This window comes from Acanthopagrus latus, chromosome 9 (assembly GCF_904848185.1).
Source record: "Acanthopagrus latus isolate v.2019 chromosome 9, fAcaLat1.1, whole genome shotgun sequence".
Classification (NCBI taxonomy): Eukaryota; Metazoa; Chordata; class Actinopteri; order Spariformes; family Sparidae; genus Acanthopagrus; species Acanthopagrus latus.
Window position 1 is genome coordinate 6,333,128 of NC_051047.1, and position 19,389 is coordinate 6,352,516.

At 41.7% G+C, this 19,389-nt stretch overlaps 2 protein-coding genes across 9 annotated transcripts in view; both read right to left on the reverse strand.

The window, feature by feature from the left end:
• Positions 1–2,781: 2,781 nt before the first annotated feature.
• Positions 2,782–10,335, reverse strand: LOC119025223 (interleukin-1 receptor type 2). 2 transcript variants are annotated; one of them, XM_037108597.1, is made up of 10 exons: positions 10,099–10,335; positions 7,536–7,632; positions 7,136–7,394; positions 6,517–6,691; positions 5,434–5,611; positions 4,476–4,571; positions 4,300–4,365; positions 4,073–4,208; positions 3,604–3,749; positions 2,782–3,422 (listed from the first exon to the last, which is right to left on the reverse strand). In XM_037108597.1, the coding sequence occupies exons 1-10, from the start codon at positions 10,177–10,179 to the stop codon at positions 3,277–3,279; spliced, it is 1,380 nt and encodes a 459-aa protein (XP_036964492.1). In that variant the 5' UTR covers positions 10,180–10,335; the 3' UTR covers positions 2,782–3,276. The 2 variants fall into 2 exon arrangements, with proteins under 2 accessions (XP_036964492.1, XP_036964493.1); XM_037108598.1 differs by having other exon boundaries at positions 3,277–3,422; positions 10,092–10,334.
• A 5,750-nt stretch (positions 10,336–16,085) lies between these two features.
• LOC119025450 (mitogen-activated protein kinase kinase kinase kinase 4-like) overlaps positions 16,086–19,389 on the reverse strand; it is a 99,798-nt gene continuing 96,494 nt past the window's right edge. For all 7 annotated transcript variants that reach the window (XM_037109009.1, XM_037109006.1, XM_037109010.1 and 4 more), the window contains one exon: positions 16,086–19,275. In XM_037109009.1, coding sequence (XP_036964904.1) covers positions 19,192–19,275 — 84 coding nt within the window. In that variant the 3' untranslated portion in view covers positions 16,086–19,191. The remainder of the gene's footprint in view (positions 19,276–19,389) is intronic.

Below are 19,389 nucleotides of genomic sequence, written 5' to 3' on the forward strand. Positions count from 1 at the left end.
GAAGTAGAAAGTGGATGTGATGTAAAGGATGGATGGTGAATGTGTTCCCACAGGCCCCTTTTCTGTGTTTGTAGTGATCTTATTGTATATGAATGATGTGTATGGTACTTCTGTGAAAAGCATGGATCCTCAAATAAGGTGAGGTTGACTTTCTTCAGATGAGCTGAAAGATGAATTTAATTCTCTTTAAGTGTAAACAAGCCATTGGACCATCTGAAAAATGTAATTCTGCAAAGCTAAAAGCAGGGCTGATTTTCTTAACTTAGGGAAACAGGGTGATGGACATGACAGTGGAGATGTCCTGTGTAGAAACACCTCTACAGCACCTAAAACTGCAGCCTCCACAAAGGCCATGAAATGTTAATCAACACCTCTTTACAACAGTGTCAGCAAAAACTGTGCGACCTGTTCATAGAGGTTGTTACAGAAGCCCCGACGAGCAAGTAAGATTTTTTCTTTTTCTGGTGACCCATTTTCTCTCCTGTGACTTTCAGCCTGGTTTGTTTGTGTTATACGAATGTTTTCCACCAGGTCTCCAGTCAGAAACAGCAAACTTGATGAACAGAAATTTGATCAGACAAATGGATGACCAAAATAAAACCAGTTCTCACTTGCCCCTCAGGGCTTCCACGTGTTGTGTTGTGAACAGGGTAGGCATGATAAAATACAGCTGACCTCATTTTAAATAGATTCTGTGTATTGTGGGTGTGTCAAAGCTTAGGCACACTTGTTCTTGGTTAATATCTAGTCTTATTGAACTGAAAGAAAGAATGAAATACAGGTCAATCAATCACTTTGCTCCCACTTGTTATTATATATTCAAATAACTTGATGATTATGGGTACTTGTTTTTTTAAAGATCTGCATTATGTTTTTACTGTTTTAGATTCTTTATCACACAGTATATTTGAAATTTCTTTAATGCTGTATTGTATGTCTGCATACCATTTTATAGTTATAGTGTGAAAATAAACACTTTTCAAAAACGTCAGCTCTATCCTGCGATGCCCTCTTGACTCAGTGCAGGTGGCGGGAGAGCGCAGGATGATGGACAGGTTGTCATCACTGCTGGTGGAGGAGTCCCGCCCCCTGCAGGCCAGTATCACCATAGACATATATACATGTACAGTATATGTCTATGGGTATCACAGCCACGCCCACCGATAGGGGGGACAAAAGGGTCTGTTGTCCCAGAGTAGAGGGGGGCGTCCAGAACTGGGACCTCATTAAAGTATGGAATAATTTTAAAAAATAATAAATAAAATAGGTGTACTTGTGGAAAAAAATATATATATATTTGGGTTACATAAAAGCTTTTTATTGTTTTGTTCCTAAATGTCCTTAAAATAGTGGTCAAGAACCCCCCCTCCCCAATGGTTTGGTCACTGATCAAAATTTGATGTTGATTTTAAAATGTCAAAATGTTTTTTTTAAAAAGCTCAAAATGTCCGGTCAGCACAAGTCTGGTGCCCAGAAAAGGAAAGAAAAGAGAAGAAGAGAACTCTGAACCTCATACGTGTGATGGCAAAACTAATGCCTTTCTCAAAGAGGGCAAAGGAATTGCCAGCAGATGCAGAGGACAGCAGAGGAGAGGGAAGAATAGGAACAGGAGAGGAAGAGCAGAGGTGAGGAAAAGAACAGGAGAAGAAGAGCAGAGGAGAGGAACAGGAGAGGAAGAGCAGAGGAGAGGAAGAGCAAAGGAACAGGAGAGGAAGAGCAGAGGAGAGGAACAGGAGAGGAGAGGAAAGGAACAGGAGAGGAAGAGCAGAGCAGAGGAGAGGAAAGGAACAGGGGAGGAAGAGCAGAGGAGAGGAATAGGAGAGGAAGAGCAGAGGAGAGGAAAGGAACAGGAGAGGAAGAGCAGAGGAGAGGAAGAGCAAAGGAACAGGAGAGGAAGAGCAGAGGAGAGGAACAGGAGAGGAGAGGAAAGGAACAGGAGAGGAAGAGCAGAGCAGAGGAGAGGAAAGGAACAGGGGAGGAAGAGCAGAGGAGAGGAATAGGAGAGGAAGAGCAGAGGAGAGGAAAGGAACAGGGGAGGAAGAGCAGAGGAAAGGAAAGGAAAGGAACAGGAGAGGAAGAGCAGAGGAGAGGAGAAGTAAGGAACAGGAGAGGAAGAGCAGAGGAGAGGAGAAGTAAGGAACAGGAGAGGAAGAGCAGAGGAGAGGAAGAGCAAGGGAAAACGAGAGATCTGCGGGGGGCCTATCTAAGATGATCTCATCCCTGGCCCAGGCAAGACTGTCAGCTGGCCTGATCACAGCACTGGGCAGCTCCTTCAGCAACAGACTGATACACCCAAAGTGTGTGAAGGAGAGGTATCGCAGCTCCCTCCTTCCTGCTCATTTTGGTTTGCACAAGCTGGGACATTTTCCTACCCATATTGATTATTTATTAATAGCAATACACTGCCACACTGTTTATAATAACACTGTTAATGAACACATGTATATACAAGCCTATTTCTCTTCCTTACCTTTTTATTGTATTTTTTGATTTTTACTATTATTATGGCTGCTGTGACACAGAAATTCCCCCGTTTGCGGGATTAATAAATCAATTCTGATCTGACTCTGATGTTGTTCTCTTTTTACGAGAGATAAACTGAAGAGAACTACAAACAGCAGTGCCCACTTTACTGATTTTTTCTGTTGTAAAAGTCATTCTACTGTGTTTAAGAGGAGCATTTTGCACTTCTCACTCAAAAGCATAATGTGTAATGTGCAATAACCACATAAAGTGATGCATTTTTAGATTTAATAGTCACCAGAACAGTTGGACCATCAACACCATTACATACATTTAATAGAGTGGTAATTTAACACATTAAAAAATGCTACATTCAGTCAAACATACACATCTTTCAACAATGAAAGATTCGATTGGTTAATGGAGTACAAATGTGGAGACATGCAGGTTTGCAAATGGACTGAATACTTCCCTATTGTGCAAGATAACTCCCTGAGGTAATAATCCCCCCCAAATAAACTAAATGCATGTAATCAACTCAGTAGCACATACAAAACCAAAAGTAACACAAAAAAAAATCCATGAGTAATTTTCAGTCGAGGATGAGGAGACGGAGGACTGTCACGTCACAGCAGGCGAACGCAGCTACTGATGTAAAGTCATGGAATCCCCATGAAAGGAGTGCTGACTTCCAAACAAGACGCAGTGGTTATACTGCACAACATCACATGTGCACAATGCATGAAACACTGGTTTCCTGTAACAGCAGACACAATGAAGACGTTTGTGAAGGGAGCGTGTACACAAGCAGAGTTAGAAAGTGCTGTGCTGACGAGCCAGAATGTAGTCCATTTTCGTTTTCCTTCTAGGTTTGCAGAGGACGTAGAGGAAGACAGAAACCACAGTCAGGAAGCAGGATATGGCCACCGCACCTACCACCAGCCATGTGAATGTGGAGTCTGTGGAGAGAGAGACAGAGGTGAGAGCATGCTTTGGTAGAGAAGCTGCTGGTTGTCTCGAAATCAATTGTCACAAAGGATCGTCCCAGTGAAATGTGTATTGGACTGGTAACGATGGGTAAAATGTCAATGTAATCTCTCATTTACACACAATATACACACACACAGACTCACAACTTACCTTCAAGCTGAAACAGTGTGACAACTTCCTGTCTCCCTCCTTGATTCTCGGCGACACACTTCAGCTCCATCTTTTCGTCTTCTTCAGTCATCTCAACAAAGATTAGCCTTAGCTCAATCTGGCAGTCATCAGACACCCTGGTTACCCTGGAAACATGGACACAGACACAACTGTCAGCTATGGCTCATGGGACAAACAGCAAAGTGTCTCAAAGTGGATGTTTCTCAAAGCTGAAACTGTCTTAGCAGTTTAAATTGGAGGTTGGAAATCGCAGCACACAATCCAAAATGTTTCCTCAATGGCAGCAAGTGAACCGATTATATCAGTATATGTAGTGTTTTGATTATTGGTGTGTTGTGTTTACTGTCCTACATCTACACTGATTGAAAATGAATGAAGTATTTCTATTCTTTCTTATCACTGGAAAGTAGCTTATGCTCTATGAGGCAGAAAACAAACCAATAATTACCTTCTACCCCCCTGCAAAGCCCGGTTATCAAGGTATGATGACTCCACTGATTGGCCGTTGACCAGCCATTGGACTGTAGTAGCATCAGCCATCTGACAGTCGGTGAGCACATTGCAAAACAGCTCCAGTCCTGAGCCTGAACAAAGGCAGAGGTTAGTCGATATTACACCATTGTTGTGTCCGAAAGGTCTCTCTAATTATCTTATATATATTATTTAATCACTCACCATGTAGACTTTCAAAAATGGTTCCATTCAGCGGAGACATAATCACAGGTGGTTGTATTACCAGAGCTAAAACGTAAAGAAACCCGGTTATCAGTGTCAGCGTTACCTTTATTGTCTCCACAGGGAAACTTAAATTCTACAAATGAAAAGATGAACGGTTGCAAAAAAAAACTCACTGTGAGGTGTCGTGTGGCTGCTGCTGCTGATGAGCCCGGGGTTAGAGGTCACGGAGAGGTCAGCCACAGTGGGAGTGGGAGTTTCAGGGTCTACACCTTCACACATACACACACATTTAAACACGTGTAAACGCATCTAAACAAACATCCTATTTCCCACAGTGATCAATAATTCATGCCAGGTAAGAAGCCAACTGTTTTCGAGGACTTTTCTTCATCTGTGTCAGCAGTGGTGAAACAAGTATTCAGATCCTAACTTGCGTAAATGCAAACTACTGTATGAAAATACACTCAAGTTACATATATTATATGATTGTACTATAATTATATCATTTAAATACATTCATGTGTATGCAGCACTTGTGTAAGCTGATGAACATTGATTTCATTTTAATAACTATATATACTGCTGGGTAGCCTAAACTATATGTCATTATTAATTAAAATATTTATGATTTGGTGTTAAATATCTGAATCTTCAAAGTCACAGGGTACTAATGTCATGAAATAAATGTGATGGAGTAAAAAGTAAGATATTGGCTTCCGAGATGTAGCAGAGTGCATGCAGAGTAGAGGATGTAATGGAGTCGTCAAAACTGTACTTTTGTACTGTGAGGCTGAGCTGAGTCAGTGTGCTGAACCTATTCAGCCAGCAGGGGGCAGGCCACACTAATGATCTGTGGTGCTATTATCACTAAGTAAACTAATAACGACTCCAGTTAATGATTTTATGTGATTATTTCTAATGGTAATATGATTACAGTTATAATTGATGGACTTTGTACATGGTATATGCTGGCTGGCTGTATTTTATACCCGATACTAATAATTACATGAATATTAGATAAAAACATATATGATTTGATAATGGTCAATTATCATGGTGATAATGAGTTTTCATGGTTATGCAATAAGAATGTCTGGCAGAAAAGATGAGTCATGCTGTGACCTCACCCACCTTCTACATGGACCATGAGGGTCCTGCTGATTTTGTACTGCTGGTTGTCGATGAGCACTCTGAGCTCGCAGGTGTAGACACCTGCGTGGGATCGCTTCACGTAAGGGATTATTAGTTTGGCGTTGCCCCGGCGGAAGGAGCCCCCTCTGATGAGCTGACGGTCAGTGGAGCTGGAGTCCTGCAGGGAAGCAACACACTGCATCACTCACATGAAGGGAGCCAGGCAGGCCCGAGGCACGCATGCTCAGGGGTGCCCGAACTTTGGCCACACAGACAGAAAGCAAACACCTATTGTAAAGATGCAAAATGGTACAAGGATCCCAAGTCCTCTTAATAACAGCAGCCATTTTGAGATGAAACGGTAGAAAAACACAGTGGGGCCCAAATAGAACACGTTTACCTGGTGTTTCACATCAACATGGCTGCTGTGAAGAAGGTACTGACTGACTTCCTGCACAAAGTGTCACTCCAGTTATGACAAAAAAAACCTAACATCTAAAGAGCCTTTTACCTACAAAAATTTTGCTCACAGCATATGGTGGGTCAAACTGAACCTTTAGGAGGCCAACTCTAACCTATGGGCCAGACTTTGGGCAGTAACATAACAGATGCTTAATGAATTTTGAGTGAAGTTTAAAGTGTCCATGACACTGAAAGACGTTCAGTGTGCTACAGTTACGACTGTACTGTAAAAACAGTTATGAGCCACTAAAATATAATTTCTGTAGACCTCTAATGTCAGCAACCTTGATAGATGTCATCTCCTCTTACACAAGTTTACAGTGACTGTAACTTACCCTCAGTCACAGTCTCAACACAGGATCTCTCTATGATAAATAAATGTTCCCTAATGTTGGTTTTTACATTTTTCATCTTGAGGCTCAAGCCGTCAGCCGCTTGCTGAGATAGCATGAGCTGCAGCACAGCTCTTTTGTAGCACGATCATCCCTTCTGAAGTTCAAAACTTTTAACACATTGTAAAGCTCCCTGAGAACTAACATGAATACAGTGGACTTGACTCGACGAAGTGTTGATGCTGCAAAAACGCTCCAAACAACCAGTACAAGAACTCGTTTCTCTTACCTTATACCACCTGATCACACTGTCTGGCTTTTTGAAGTCTTCTATGGAACATCTGAGTGGCACATTCTGCTCTCCCACCATGGCACGGATTGGATAGGACAGTTTCTTCATGTCAACAGAAGTGGCCTCGTACACTTGTAGCTTGATACTCCCAGTGACACAGTAGGTTTCATTTCTTAAAATAAAAGTGAGGGCACACATTGTGAATCACGGATAGAAAGATGTTATTCTTCAATTACTCAAATCTCAGGTTGCGCTGTTGTGGATGCCTCTCAGTGGAGCGAGGCAAGAGAAAGGACATCATCTGACAAATGATGAGGGGGTCACAAAACAGATATTTGGTGGATTTATGTAATAAAACTGTAAGTAATACTGTAATCAATCAAACTGATCTTCAACGTTACAGAGATCAGTCATAAAAAGTGGAGCAAAACTGTGAAACTTATATTCAAAAGAGATTTAATTTAATAACTGCATGCTAGAAAGAGCCTTAAGCTATGAAAATAAACTGTCTGTTGCAAGACTGCATAGTTTTAAGTCCCCCTATATATTAAATAAAGATAAAGTCGAGCATAGAGACAAAAGCAAATGCAGGTGAGGTAGCAGTTTTCACGCCCACCTGTAAGTGCAGATATATTCCCCCGAGTCTGAAGCGTTCGCTGGGAGGAACCACAGCTGTTGGTTCCTCTGCCGGACACGCACCCCGTCCTGATGGATCCCACCCTCTGTCCCGTTGGCCTTGGAGATGATGTACTTTGCCGTCAGGGGGGCGATGTTTCGTAACTGAAGCACTCTCTTGAACATTGGGAAGGAGAGGATTACTGCCTCACCTTCCACTCTGAATAACGTCAACTCTGGAGACACCAGGTAGCAGCCATCTGGAGACAGCAGTGAAAATCATATATATACACATTAATTATGTTATTTTTCTGCATGTATAGTATATAATATATAGATATATCTAAAAAAGAAACAAAGAGAGAAAATGTTGTGTATATACACAATATATAAATGCTCACCCTTCATAGGCAGAGGAGGTGGTGGAGGTCTTCTTCCATAAACGTATCCAATGATGACCAGAGCAAACATCAAGACCAGGCGGACCATGATGGCAGTCTGCAGTGACACAAAAATCTACCATCAAAGATCCACTGATGAAGTGTGTAGTGACGTATCGTGGACCTTGCAGATGTTGCTCTGTTTCCTTGGGCTTTTACACACTTAATGCTTGCCAGTAAAAGCTAAAGCGTTACAGAAGAAGAGGAGCACTGAAACAGTGACAGAGCCGGAGTCATGCCTAGTACTGGGATTCTGCAGGCGGTGTTTCCTCCAGCAGCGTATAGTCTTGATGACGCCTGGCTTCAACTTAAACTCCTTTATAGATTGTAAAACTTGTGTGACATCACGAGAGTCGTCACCGAAACGCCGGCACTCCCGCTCAGCCCGCCCCCGCGCTCAGCCAAATTTAACCACAGGGGTTTGCCAACAGCGGCGTGAGCTGAGTCACACAGTTAAAGGCCACTCAAACCAAAGGTCAGCAAAATTAACAACAAAACAAAAGTTATAACAGAATAAAAAATGCTTTTCTCAGTCAAATCATTTTTAACAAACAAAAGTGTGCTTCTGTGTTGTTTGAACAAAGCTTTAATGGTTTTGGGAAAATTAAAAAAAACTCAGTAAATTACAGTAGGTGCCTGATACAATATATATTCTATTTGAAAATCAATTATATTTTATATTGTCTAATCCAACCACATCAATCAGGTGGAGTCTAGTATAGTATATTTCATTCATATTTCATATATTCTATTCTTCTTCTGAATTGTTAAGATATGTCTTAAAATATTCTGTATTTGGTCAAGCTCCCCTAAAGTCACCTCTACTCCACGTTAATCTATTGTGTTCTGTTGTTTCTCAGTTTGAGCTGGGGTTCGTCACACAGGAGGCTAAACTCTCGGGGTGCATGCTGATCATCTGATTTGACACCATTATATCATCATTTCCATGGAAGCAAGCAGATTTTCACTTCTGCTTTTGTTTCCTCGCCTTCAGTTGCATCGATCAGCTGACAGCCAGCAACACTTTCACACACACACACACACACACACACACACACACACACACACACACACACACACACACACACACACACACATGCGTGATACTCATTTTTCCCTTGAGAAAATCTCTGAATTTGTGTGTCATCAAAGGGCAATCCCATTCATAATATCTGTGGGCGGGTCATTGTTGCAAATGAGTATGTACACACAACAGTCACAGTGCTGTAAGCCTGACTCTGTCTGGGGATCAAACGGAAACGTTGGCACATGGATAGTTTCGATTGATATGGCAGAATATCCCACATGAGCTCATTTCTGATGATCCAACTCCTGACGATCAGTGGCACATCCATCGTGTATCTTACCTTTTGCAAATTGAATGATACATATAATAGTGTACGTAGGAGTTTATCTCATTTTTTGTCTAATAAGAGAGACATAATTAGAAAAAAAAATACATATCCACTTCCAGTTAGTGCTGCCAGGTATGGCTTTGAAATAATATCACACTGTTTTAAGGCCATATTGGGACGTACGATGTATACCCTGATGATCTTCTCAATCTCTTCCTAAATGATAGGACAAAAATCAAACATCGCAGTATTTTTCGCCAAATAGGCCCTGCCTCAACATTAATGTTGTAACAATATTGTAGTGATGGCTACTGGTGCTGTCATTGAATATTAACACAGTGAGATTTATGATCAGCAGTCATCAGTAATGTGCATATAATGACTAAGTGGGTAAAGACAAGCATATTAGAACACGTAGAACAGTCTGGGACATGACATCATTTATGTCATGTCACGTTATAACCATATTTGTAAATTAAGACAATAAGTAGTCTCATATTACAATAACAATATGTATCATACATATTGTCCAGCCCTACTAACAATTAATACAAGTATACGTAGGTATTTTTGAATTATGGACTGATCATGGGGAATTATTAACTTATCAATTTTAGCAGGCACAAACATACCTGTTCTGATATTTCCTCTATATGTCAAATCAATGTGTCAAACGTTGATGTGATGAAAATTCATGACTGAATACAGTCAGTATTACCAGAAGTAACCAGTAAAGGTTTGAGCAGTAGAGCAAACATATTAAAAACTAGCAATATACTACAATCTAAAAATGCATTAAAGCTATGTATATTTACATAAACATTTTGTATAGAAATATACATAATTTGTGTGTATATACAATATAGAACAAATATAAATAACATCATGATGAATGTAGCAAGACTCAAACATCGTTTGTTTTTTAAACCCTTGTGATTAAAAAAATGAAAAAGTCCCCTTTTACATTATATGCATACATACATACATACATACATACATACATACATACATACATACATGTGTGTGTATACATATATGTATATATGTATACATACATATATGTATGTAAATGTATACATATACATACACACACACACACACACACACACACACACACACACACACACACAGCAGCAGCAGCAGCAGTATACCGTCTACTCACGGCGTACAGGTGAGCGTGGCGGTCCCAGCAGTGACGACAGGCAGATGTGGTGACAGTGTGGACTGGAGCAGCATGTGGTCAGCTTCATGTCAACTCAGGGGGAACCTGCGCTCTCTTTTCAAGGTTCCCACCCCTCTGAGGTGGAAATTTCTCAGGTTTCCCAATGTAACGTAGTGTACAGCTCACCCCTCATATCTGCTGACTCCTCAACACAGAGACAGAGAGAGAGAGAGTACACACACACACACACACACACACACACACACACACACACACACACACACACTAACTCACATACTGTACATTGTGAGAAAATTCCTGCAGGTTCATTCAGAAAAAAGGCATCGGTCTGGCAAGTGTTTGCAACTGTTGTTGCTGTTCCTCTGGCATCATCTACCTCTTGCGTCAGCGGGGGACATCTCTGTTTGTCCAGCTGGACACACATGGGATGAGTAATTATTCACCCTTATTACAAAAACAAAAAAGTTCTCACCACAAGCACAGTAATGCAGACAATCTCTGGGATATTCATTTCTGACATTTCTGTTGCCACTACAATAAAAAAAAAAGAAAGAAAACGCACTTAAAATACCTACAAATTTTAACTTTGCTCCTCCAACATATTTGAAAAGTACTAATTGTAGAAAAAACGTTTGCCAATGTAACTCCTGCCCTGCTCCCAGTGTTAACACTGAGCCAGGCCAATCACATCCTGGTTCCAGCTTCATACTTGACACACAGACGTGAGAGGGCCGTGGATCCTCTGCTTTCTTGTTAAAAACATTTAACAAACACAGTATTCACAACGTGCCTATTCATTTATGCTGTCACCTGTTTCCATTAGCCGATTGTTTAATGATTGCTGGATGTGAGCTCAGTAGCTGCAGAGCTTTCGACCGAGTCATGTGAGCGGGAGGGTTAACCAGTTGATGTGGTTAAACTGGAGAAGCAGCACAGCTCACAGGTTGTACTGACAGCATCTGTACAGCCAGCTGTACTGTAATGAAATACGTGATACTCCCTATTGGGGTTTTTTTTTGTTTGTTTGTTTTTTTTTTAAAAGCAGTACGTGAGTGTGTGCACATTCACTCAGGCACGTGATATTGTAGTAAAAAAGAAAAAACCCAGGGGGAATGTCTGGGTAGGTTTTGCGCGACAAAAATATATAATCATCTTGTCTCAGACTATTATAGAAACAAATCTTTTCTTTTTAAATGTTTGAAATTATATTGCTGATGTATGTTTATGAAAAAGTTTATACCCATTAGTCATTAGTGTTGTTTGAGGAGTAGACGACCGCCAAGAGCAGTCACTGTTTGATGAACAGCTGACGTGACGGTGCTGGCTAGATGTAGCACCTGTGGAATGCTGGGTAAAAATCAACCAGATGATTTGGATATGAAACAAAGAGGTCATTTTATTTTTCTAAAGTTCTGAAATCAGAGCTGTTGTTGGTCGATGCGCTAACGCTACATTAGACAAGCAGACATACTTAGCTAACGTTAATTTGTTTGAGCTGAGTTGCAGGTTAATGCAACAGTGGCATAAAACCTTTGGGTGATCATAGTGTTTGTGGCTAATGTTGATGTTAGCTTTTTTAACATACCAAGCCAGACACAAGCAAACTGTGACTGGAATGTCAGTGATAGCTGGCCATGTGTTCTTACAAAACAGCCCATTGCAATTCATAATGTTTGTTACATTCTTTGACATTTGACCCATTTGTAAATACAAAAACAGACACACTGTCTTTTAAGTATACAGCGTAAGATTGGATTTACGAGGCATAATATAATGATAATACATGAGAGGGACATTGTGTCAAGCTTTGTAGTATGCTTGTACTTAAATTTTTTTTTTTTTTTTTTTTTTAAGTCAGCAAAAAATACATGTACGAACTGGTGGGAAAATGTCATGTCATTGTCCGTAACCGCTTATCCCTTTCCACGGGGTTGCGGGGTGTTGCTGCTGGAGCCAATCCCAGCCTTGTCTCAGGGCGAGGGCAGGGTACTGGACAAGTCGCCAGCTCATCACAGGGCCCTCACTGATGAGCAATGTGGGGTTCAGCACTGTCCAGAGCTGGGATTTGAACCAGTGACCTTCTGATCACCAGTCGACCTGCTCTACCCGCTGAGCTACAGCCGCCCTGGTGGGAAAATTGTTAGCATAAAAATCTGCTGTGCGTAATCTGAGGGGAATGATCCCACTGAACTTTTTCTGCATGAGGCAAGCTGTTGCTAAAAATCTTTCCAATTGTTGCACAAATGCTGACGAGACTGTGAGACAAACTGTTCCTGAAAAACACAACACACTTGGATCCCTTCATAAACAAGAATCCCTTCATAAACAAATGTTTTAAACGGCTGTGTAACAGTGTGACTCAGTGTTCTGTCATTTCCCTGAGTAGAAACTCGGGTGTCCACCATTGTGGATTTGTTTGTATTACTCAGTTTGGCTGACATATTGATCATGACTGGGCCTTTTCTAACTCAGACACCTCATGCCGATGACATGAGGACTCTTTAGTGATGCATGCCGTAAAGTGGCCTAGTTGTCATGGGGACGATCTCATAACTGTGCTGTATCCCACGTTTCGTTCATTCTGAGGCAAAACAGGAAATTCTACTTGGTTTAAACCAGTTTAAAACTGAGCATTGTTCAGTCCACGCTGAGTTTGTAAGAGAGGCTGAAGGTAAAGATAATAATATGATCTGTTGGTCTGAGCCTGTCAGCTGCATGATCGATACTGAGCACGTGCAGCTCATCAGAGATCAGAATGAGGTGCGAGGTCTCGCTCCTCAGCATCCTCTGTAATCCGCCCCAGAAAAAAACAATGTGTCTAATTCAGAAAATTATTGATTTAGACTTTATCGAACACTGATTAAGGTGAGACCACAGATATCTGATCAGGTTTATGATCTGCTGCTTTCTTCTGGTGTGTCTGTGATGACGAACACGACAAACAAATCCAAAAACAGAAGAAGGCAAACTCATCTGTGGGCAATGTAAATTAGATTAATTTTGACTTTTAAGAAACCTACAGACAGTGTAGTGAATGCAACCTTCAGTGCATTAGAACACCAGAGAGACTTTGATTTGTCACCTTTGCTCCTGCACTCAGATTACAGCAGAAATTACAAAACATGCAACAAACAAAATTTGAATCTGCTTCCTGCAACTAAGGACTAAACTCTGCAGGTGTGTAGCTGAGATCTAAATGAAGATGTGTGTTGTCTGACACGTACGTACTGATTGCTCATGTAAGGCTGCTGAGTAGTCATTGGTTGGAACATCACCATCTTGATTGACTGATAAGATCCCGTTGCAAGATTGTCTTTAGTTTAAAAAGTATTGATTAGTTTAAAGTTTCATCAATAATAATCAGCCTGATATTTTTATCATTCATTTTTGTGGATGTTTAAAGTTGCTCGTTTGGACTTGACCTGAACAAAACTGTCAGCCAAGAGACTGAAATATGCTGAAATAACTGTTTCTTTACTCGTCTTCTGGTCCAGGATCAAAGCGGGGTTTTTCTACAATCTGAGTCTCTCACATTTTGATGATGATGATGATGATGATGAAAGGTCATCATGACATTTACTCCAAACAAAGCAGACATCATGAGCCTGCTGCCGTCTGGGCCTCTGGGAAGCATCTTCAGTTGCAAAGCAGAGTTTTTCCCCCCAACTGGAACATATTTGTGTTTATTATTGTCTATAGGCACGATGGAATAATACTCCCCACAAAAAGTACAAGAAGCAAGTGAAAACAGGTCAGGCAGCAGCACTGGCGCATGCAGATTAAAAGGTGACCGACACAGGATGCACTGTTCGTTAAACTCTGGAAGGACATTGGGAAAGCAGGTGGTGTTGCGTGTTTTGGGAGTTCTCCAGATCACTTCACTTGTATCTCAGACGTCCTAACACTCGATATCACTGGACAGATGACTAAACAGTTTGACAGACCTGCTTTGTTTTCTATCTGGTATGCACCTTCCGCCCACTCAACACATCAACTGACTGTAAGCCCATCCCCTGAAGTCGTTCCTCTTGATGGTAATTATTTACTCAGGTGAAGCAATGGTTTTAACTTTAAAATAATGTGTACAACACACACTACAGTGAGGCCTGTGTCCTACAGAGAGCTGAACCCAGAAAAAAATACAAACCATTGCTCTGTCACCAGCATGACCAACTGCAAGCCACCCAAGCAGAATTGTTTTTACTATTAAAATAGGTGAAACGTTGACCAAAAACCTCACCCAAACCATGACCTGAGTAACTTTAACCGCTCTTTTAAAGCTTTCAGTGGAAGCACTGAAGCACGTCTGGATCCTTCAGGAGGAGCTGGGAAGCACTGCTGAGAGAGGGATGTTTAGAATACCCTGCTCATCCTACTGCCACTGTGATGGAAGGAGGGGTGGAGGGAATTTTATATCATTAACTATGTTTTCATCAGTGTATAAACATCTGAAACTAAGAGTTGTTTAATGACCTTAGAATGGACCTTCTGTATCTACAGAGGAAGCGAGTCTTCTTCCAGAGAGTCTGCAATATACTGTAATATAAGGTGATACATCCTGTTGAGATTATAGATATAACAGCACCAAATACTTATATTTTCATTAAAACCTGATTAATTACATTGTTTTTAATCTCATTTAGAGTACAATTATGTGAAATTGACTCCACAATGAGGTGAATACATACAGAATTCTTGCTCTTTGCATTTTTGAAAGTATTTTACATTCTTCAGGTTGACACATACATTTATTGCTGGAGGATTGTCTTGCAATGTGTCAGTTATCACAGACTTGCTATATAATGATACTGTTGTTATCGTGCTGACATATTGTGAATCGATCATATGGTGAGATCTGCTGTGATTCTCAGCCCTAGTTTCTACAGTAGCCCAACACTGACAAACCAAACGCAGAGGGGCTTTTGGCCGCCACCACATACAGTGATGAGGGTGTTTTAGTTGGTTGCAGTTCGCAACCTCACCACTAGATGCCACTAAATCCTGCACATCGGACCTTTAAGTTTGTTGAATCATGTCGACATTAGAACCCCTTCCCCCGCTTAAATACAACACAACGAGAATCATGCCGATCACGTCTCCATATCGGACACGCTTCATTTCATATTCATCTAGAGATGTCCTTCAGACTGAAAAAAACAAGAATCTGTGTTTTTCTATTGCAACATTCAATCACTGCTGTACGTCTATGAATGACGAATATCCCTCAAGACACTTCATTCTGGCCTACAGTGTTGAAACGCGTCCTATAAATTCAAGATGGACACATGCGCTGTTGAGACATCTGCAGCAGCTGAGATACCGATGTGTTGTTTACACCAAACTGTATGAACCTCAGTCCCTACTTCTCTTTTCAGCGGGGCTCAGACACACAATCACACAGAAACCAGACACACACAAACACCACAGGATGGCCTCAGCAAGAAGTCAACATCTTACAACACATTGAAACTTCTTACTTTCGTCTAACTCACCATTTCTGTAGCGTGACTGAACAGTTAACACCTGGTATCATTTCAGCTCAGTTTAACTGACTGGAAAATGCGGGTTTACGTGAAAGCAAACAACTCTGAGGTCTTCGGCAATATGGAGCGCCGGTTAGTGCGGGAAATAAAGCAAAAAACATGCAACTGACGTATACGTGTTCGAGTTGGCCAACACGTGTTTCGACATTTCTCTTTTCAACATGTTTGCATGTGTGCCTTGGGGAACAAAACGGCAGCAGAGGACAGAAGACACACTCGTCTTTTAAAATTACTTTTAAAGTTTATTCAAAGAAAAAAAATCAAAGAAAAAACCTTCAGGAAAACACATGACTTCCTGTCATACACAGAGAGGACATAAGTTAGAGTAGCATGGCAGAAACAGCAGAGGAAAAACACGTCGCCTCACGTCCAAGCCTGCAGGGAACGTAACTGCAATGTTTCCACGTTAAAGCAGCGCTATGCGAATACCTGAAATGAACAACACGCGTGTTCTTTATTGTTTTGTAAGTAGGTTATCCAGCGGGGGGTAGGGCGTGACAAAAAAGGAGATATCCAATAAAAACTGGGCTCAAAATGGAAAAAAATAACAAACAAAACAAAGAAAACAATTAAAGAAACCAAGACGCATATGCATTAAACATAAATACCATGATGCACATTAGTGTAACAAAACACTGCCTCTGTAAACATTGTCTCCACCTAAGGTGAGCGTAATAATATTAAACCACCGCAGTCGCATATTTACGTGTACATAGACTTACAGAAACAGAAACTATTGTTAAGCTTCTCGACTAGCTCTAGAACTTAAGAATACACAATGCTTCAAGTGATCTTTTTTCAAAACAATTTCAAAGTAGTGGTTCTCATAACGACGTTTACAAGTTTTAAATGCTGCCCTCTTGGCACTTTTTCCAATGTGAGTCGGCGAGCGACAGCTTTTTCTCGTCAGATACAGGCTTACATCTCATCCTTTTTTAGCCCATTAAGAATATTGATAATCACCACAATTGTTTAATTAAGTCAATACAGCCACTAATCAAGGCCTTAATGCAATGAGACACACACACTGGGTACTACTGCACACACAGACCTCAGACGACAGCTTTGGGGTCCAAACGTCTTTTCTGTAAGAGGGGAAGGAAAAACCTTTCTGACAGAAACAGTTACTGAGTGACCCACAGTAACTTGTCACATGTCAGAACACTGCCCGTGTGTTATTATCATCGTCAGGGGAAACCCCCCCCCGGGTCGACTGGTTTGTGACCTGATCAGAACATGAACTGAAAACACAACGTTGGACTCTCCTTTGCCCCCTCTGCCAGTGACCAACGTGCAGTCTCTCAGAGTCGCTGTGGAAATAGAGGAAAGTCCAGCTGAACGAGATCGATGCTGCAGTCTGCTGCTCAGTCTTTCACATATACAGACAACTTAAATAATGGCTGGAGCAGGAAGTGGTGGGGGTGGGGGGCACAAAATGGAGAAAATCATACTTTCCAGAAAAAAGTGGGTTCCCGAGTGAAGAAAAGCTCTGCTCCGTGTTGCCCGTTCTTTGACACTTCATCACAGTAACACTGAAATTCTGAGTCTGAGGGTTGAATTGACGGTTTGCGTCCTCCTCTGATGTCAAAGAGGGCCTGATGTATGCAAACAGAACTCGCAGCATGTCAGAAAACCCTCCTCAGCTCTGACACTCTCGGGTTTGCTCCCACACAGATTTTCACAGCTGTGGAAAAGGTTGTAAAACAAATGCAGACCCCCCCCGGAAAATATCTACACCTGACGTAGAGGCTCCGCTGCTGCAGCTTTCAATTGTCTTAAATGGAAATTGAACATCTAAGATTGATCACTTGTGACAAGATACAAAGCAAAAACATCATCTCATGCCTTGGACCACCACACAGTAATATGTCTTTCTACATTCTTGACACTTAGTGCGCTGCATTCATACAAACAACAAATGAAAAATGAAGTGATCTGAAAGAAGGAAAACGGAAGACAGAAAACTGCCTTCCAGAGAAAACTTGCTCTGCTGAAACAAACCTGCTGACCGCGCGATTACCCCTCCGCGACGAGAAAATCCAATTCATCGACGCCACTCAACTCTCCGTCTGCACAAGCACACACACATACTGAAGTCTCTCCTCTACTTTATCGCACCGTTAGGATCTCTCTCTATTTTTCTTTTCTTTTTTTTTCATTTTATATCTCACTATTCACAAGTTCTCAGGTTGAGAGACATCGACTGATCGCCCAACCAGAGAAGAGTTTAGGCCGTCATGTTTGACCGGTGCTTGAAAAACACTGACCACTGATCTGGAAGATTAAATGAACTTTTATTGTACATACACACCTTTATATCATTGTATTTTTTTGGACCACACCCACATCACTTTCTTCTTAGACAAACACATCTTGCACTTCTGTGGGTTCAGAGTAAAATCAAGCAAACAGCGGACTGTGGGTGGATGTGCGTAAATCTTAAAAAACAAGGTAAAAGACATGTTTTACTCCACATAGTTACACTTATCTTCAAGGAATAATCATGAGAATAATAATAATAGCAATAATTCAAAAAATACTATTCTGAAATCCAACTGCTTCGACGTCTCTCTCTCTCTCTCTCTCTCTTTGTCATCCCCTATTTTAAAGCACCTGTCCGAACAACACAATACTTCAACAACACACACACACACACACACACACACATACACACTCACGCACACACACACACCCTCCTGTCGAGTCCCATCAGTTAGACTTACAGTAGAACCTCAAACATTAGGCCCCTCTCGCCTGCTCGTCACCGTGACGAGCCCCACTTGGGTTTTACAGTTTACCCCTGACTGACAAACTCAACCTCTAACCAGCATGTCAGCAGTAATTGGACCAAACAGAAGTACATTTACACACACTACTGTAGCATTAATACAACAGACTCCCACTCCACCGGCCCCATGAAATGCTCATAAGAAAGGGCGGAGGGCAAGAACGTGGGGGCAGAGGGGGAACTCTCGTACGAGAGGCAGACCTGCAGAAGGTAGTAGCAGTAGTAGATAAGAGTGGTAGCAGTACTAGTAGTTAGAGGACCTCAAGCTTACTGACCAGCCCAGGAGCATGGAAATGATGCAGAGGTACAAAATCTATCCCATCGCAATCTGATGAGCACCAAGAAAAAAATGGAGAGGGAAACATAAAGTCGTTCGCCCCCCTTTTCTTAAATTCACATTTAATTTACTTCTACTTTCTTTCATATATTAATTAACCTTTGATTTCATTTTGCGTGCGAGTCATCACTTCTGGTATTTCAGTGGCCAACGACTCTGTGACTTGACCGGTAGCGTTGCAGGCAGCCCCCGGGCCGCGATGCCGCGGGGCTGCGGCTCCGGAGGAAAGGTGAAGTCAATGTTGTCAACTGCTTCAAAAGGGCTGGTTGGTTGTTGGTTTTTGTTCTATTTTGGTTGTCCCGAGTGCTGACAAGACATCGACGGTGGGTTCCGAGATCCAGTGTTAGTGAGGGTGGGGGACAATGAGGAGGATGAGGAGAAGGAGGAGGAAGAGGGCGGGTAGGTGGACCTCTACCAGCTGAGCAGGTTGCTTCGGCCCAGAGTCATGAAGTAGACCTGGCTGGAGCCTCCGGACCGAACGGAGGCGAAGAACACCTGGAGAGGAGACAGACAGACGGGGACTTTACTGCTTGGTACAGTCACACTCACACTCTCTTTTCATGTTTGAATTTCAACATAAGAAACCTTAAAAGACAACAGCAGCCAGCT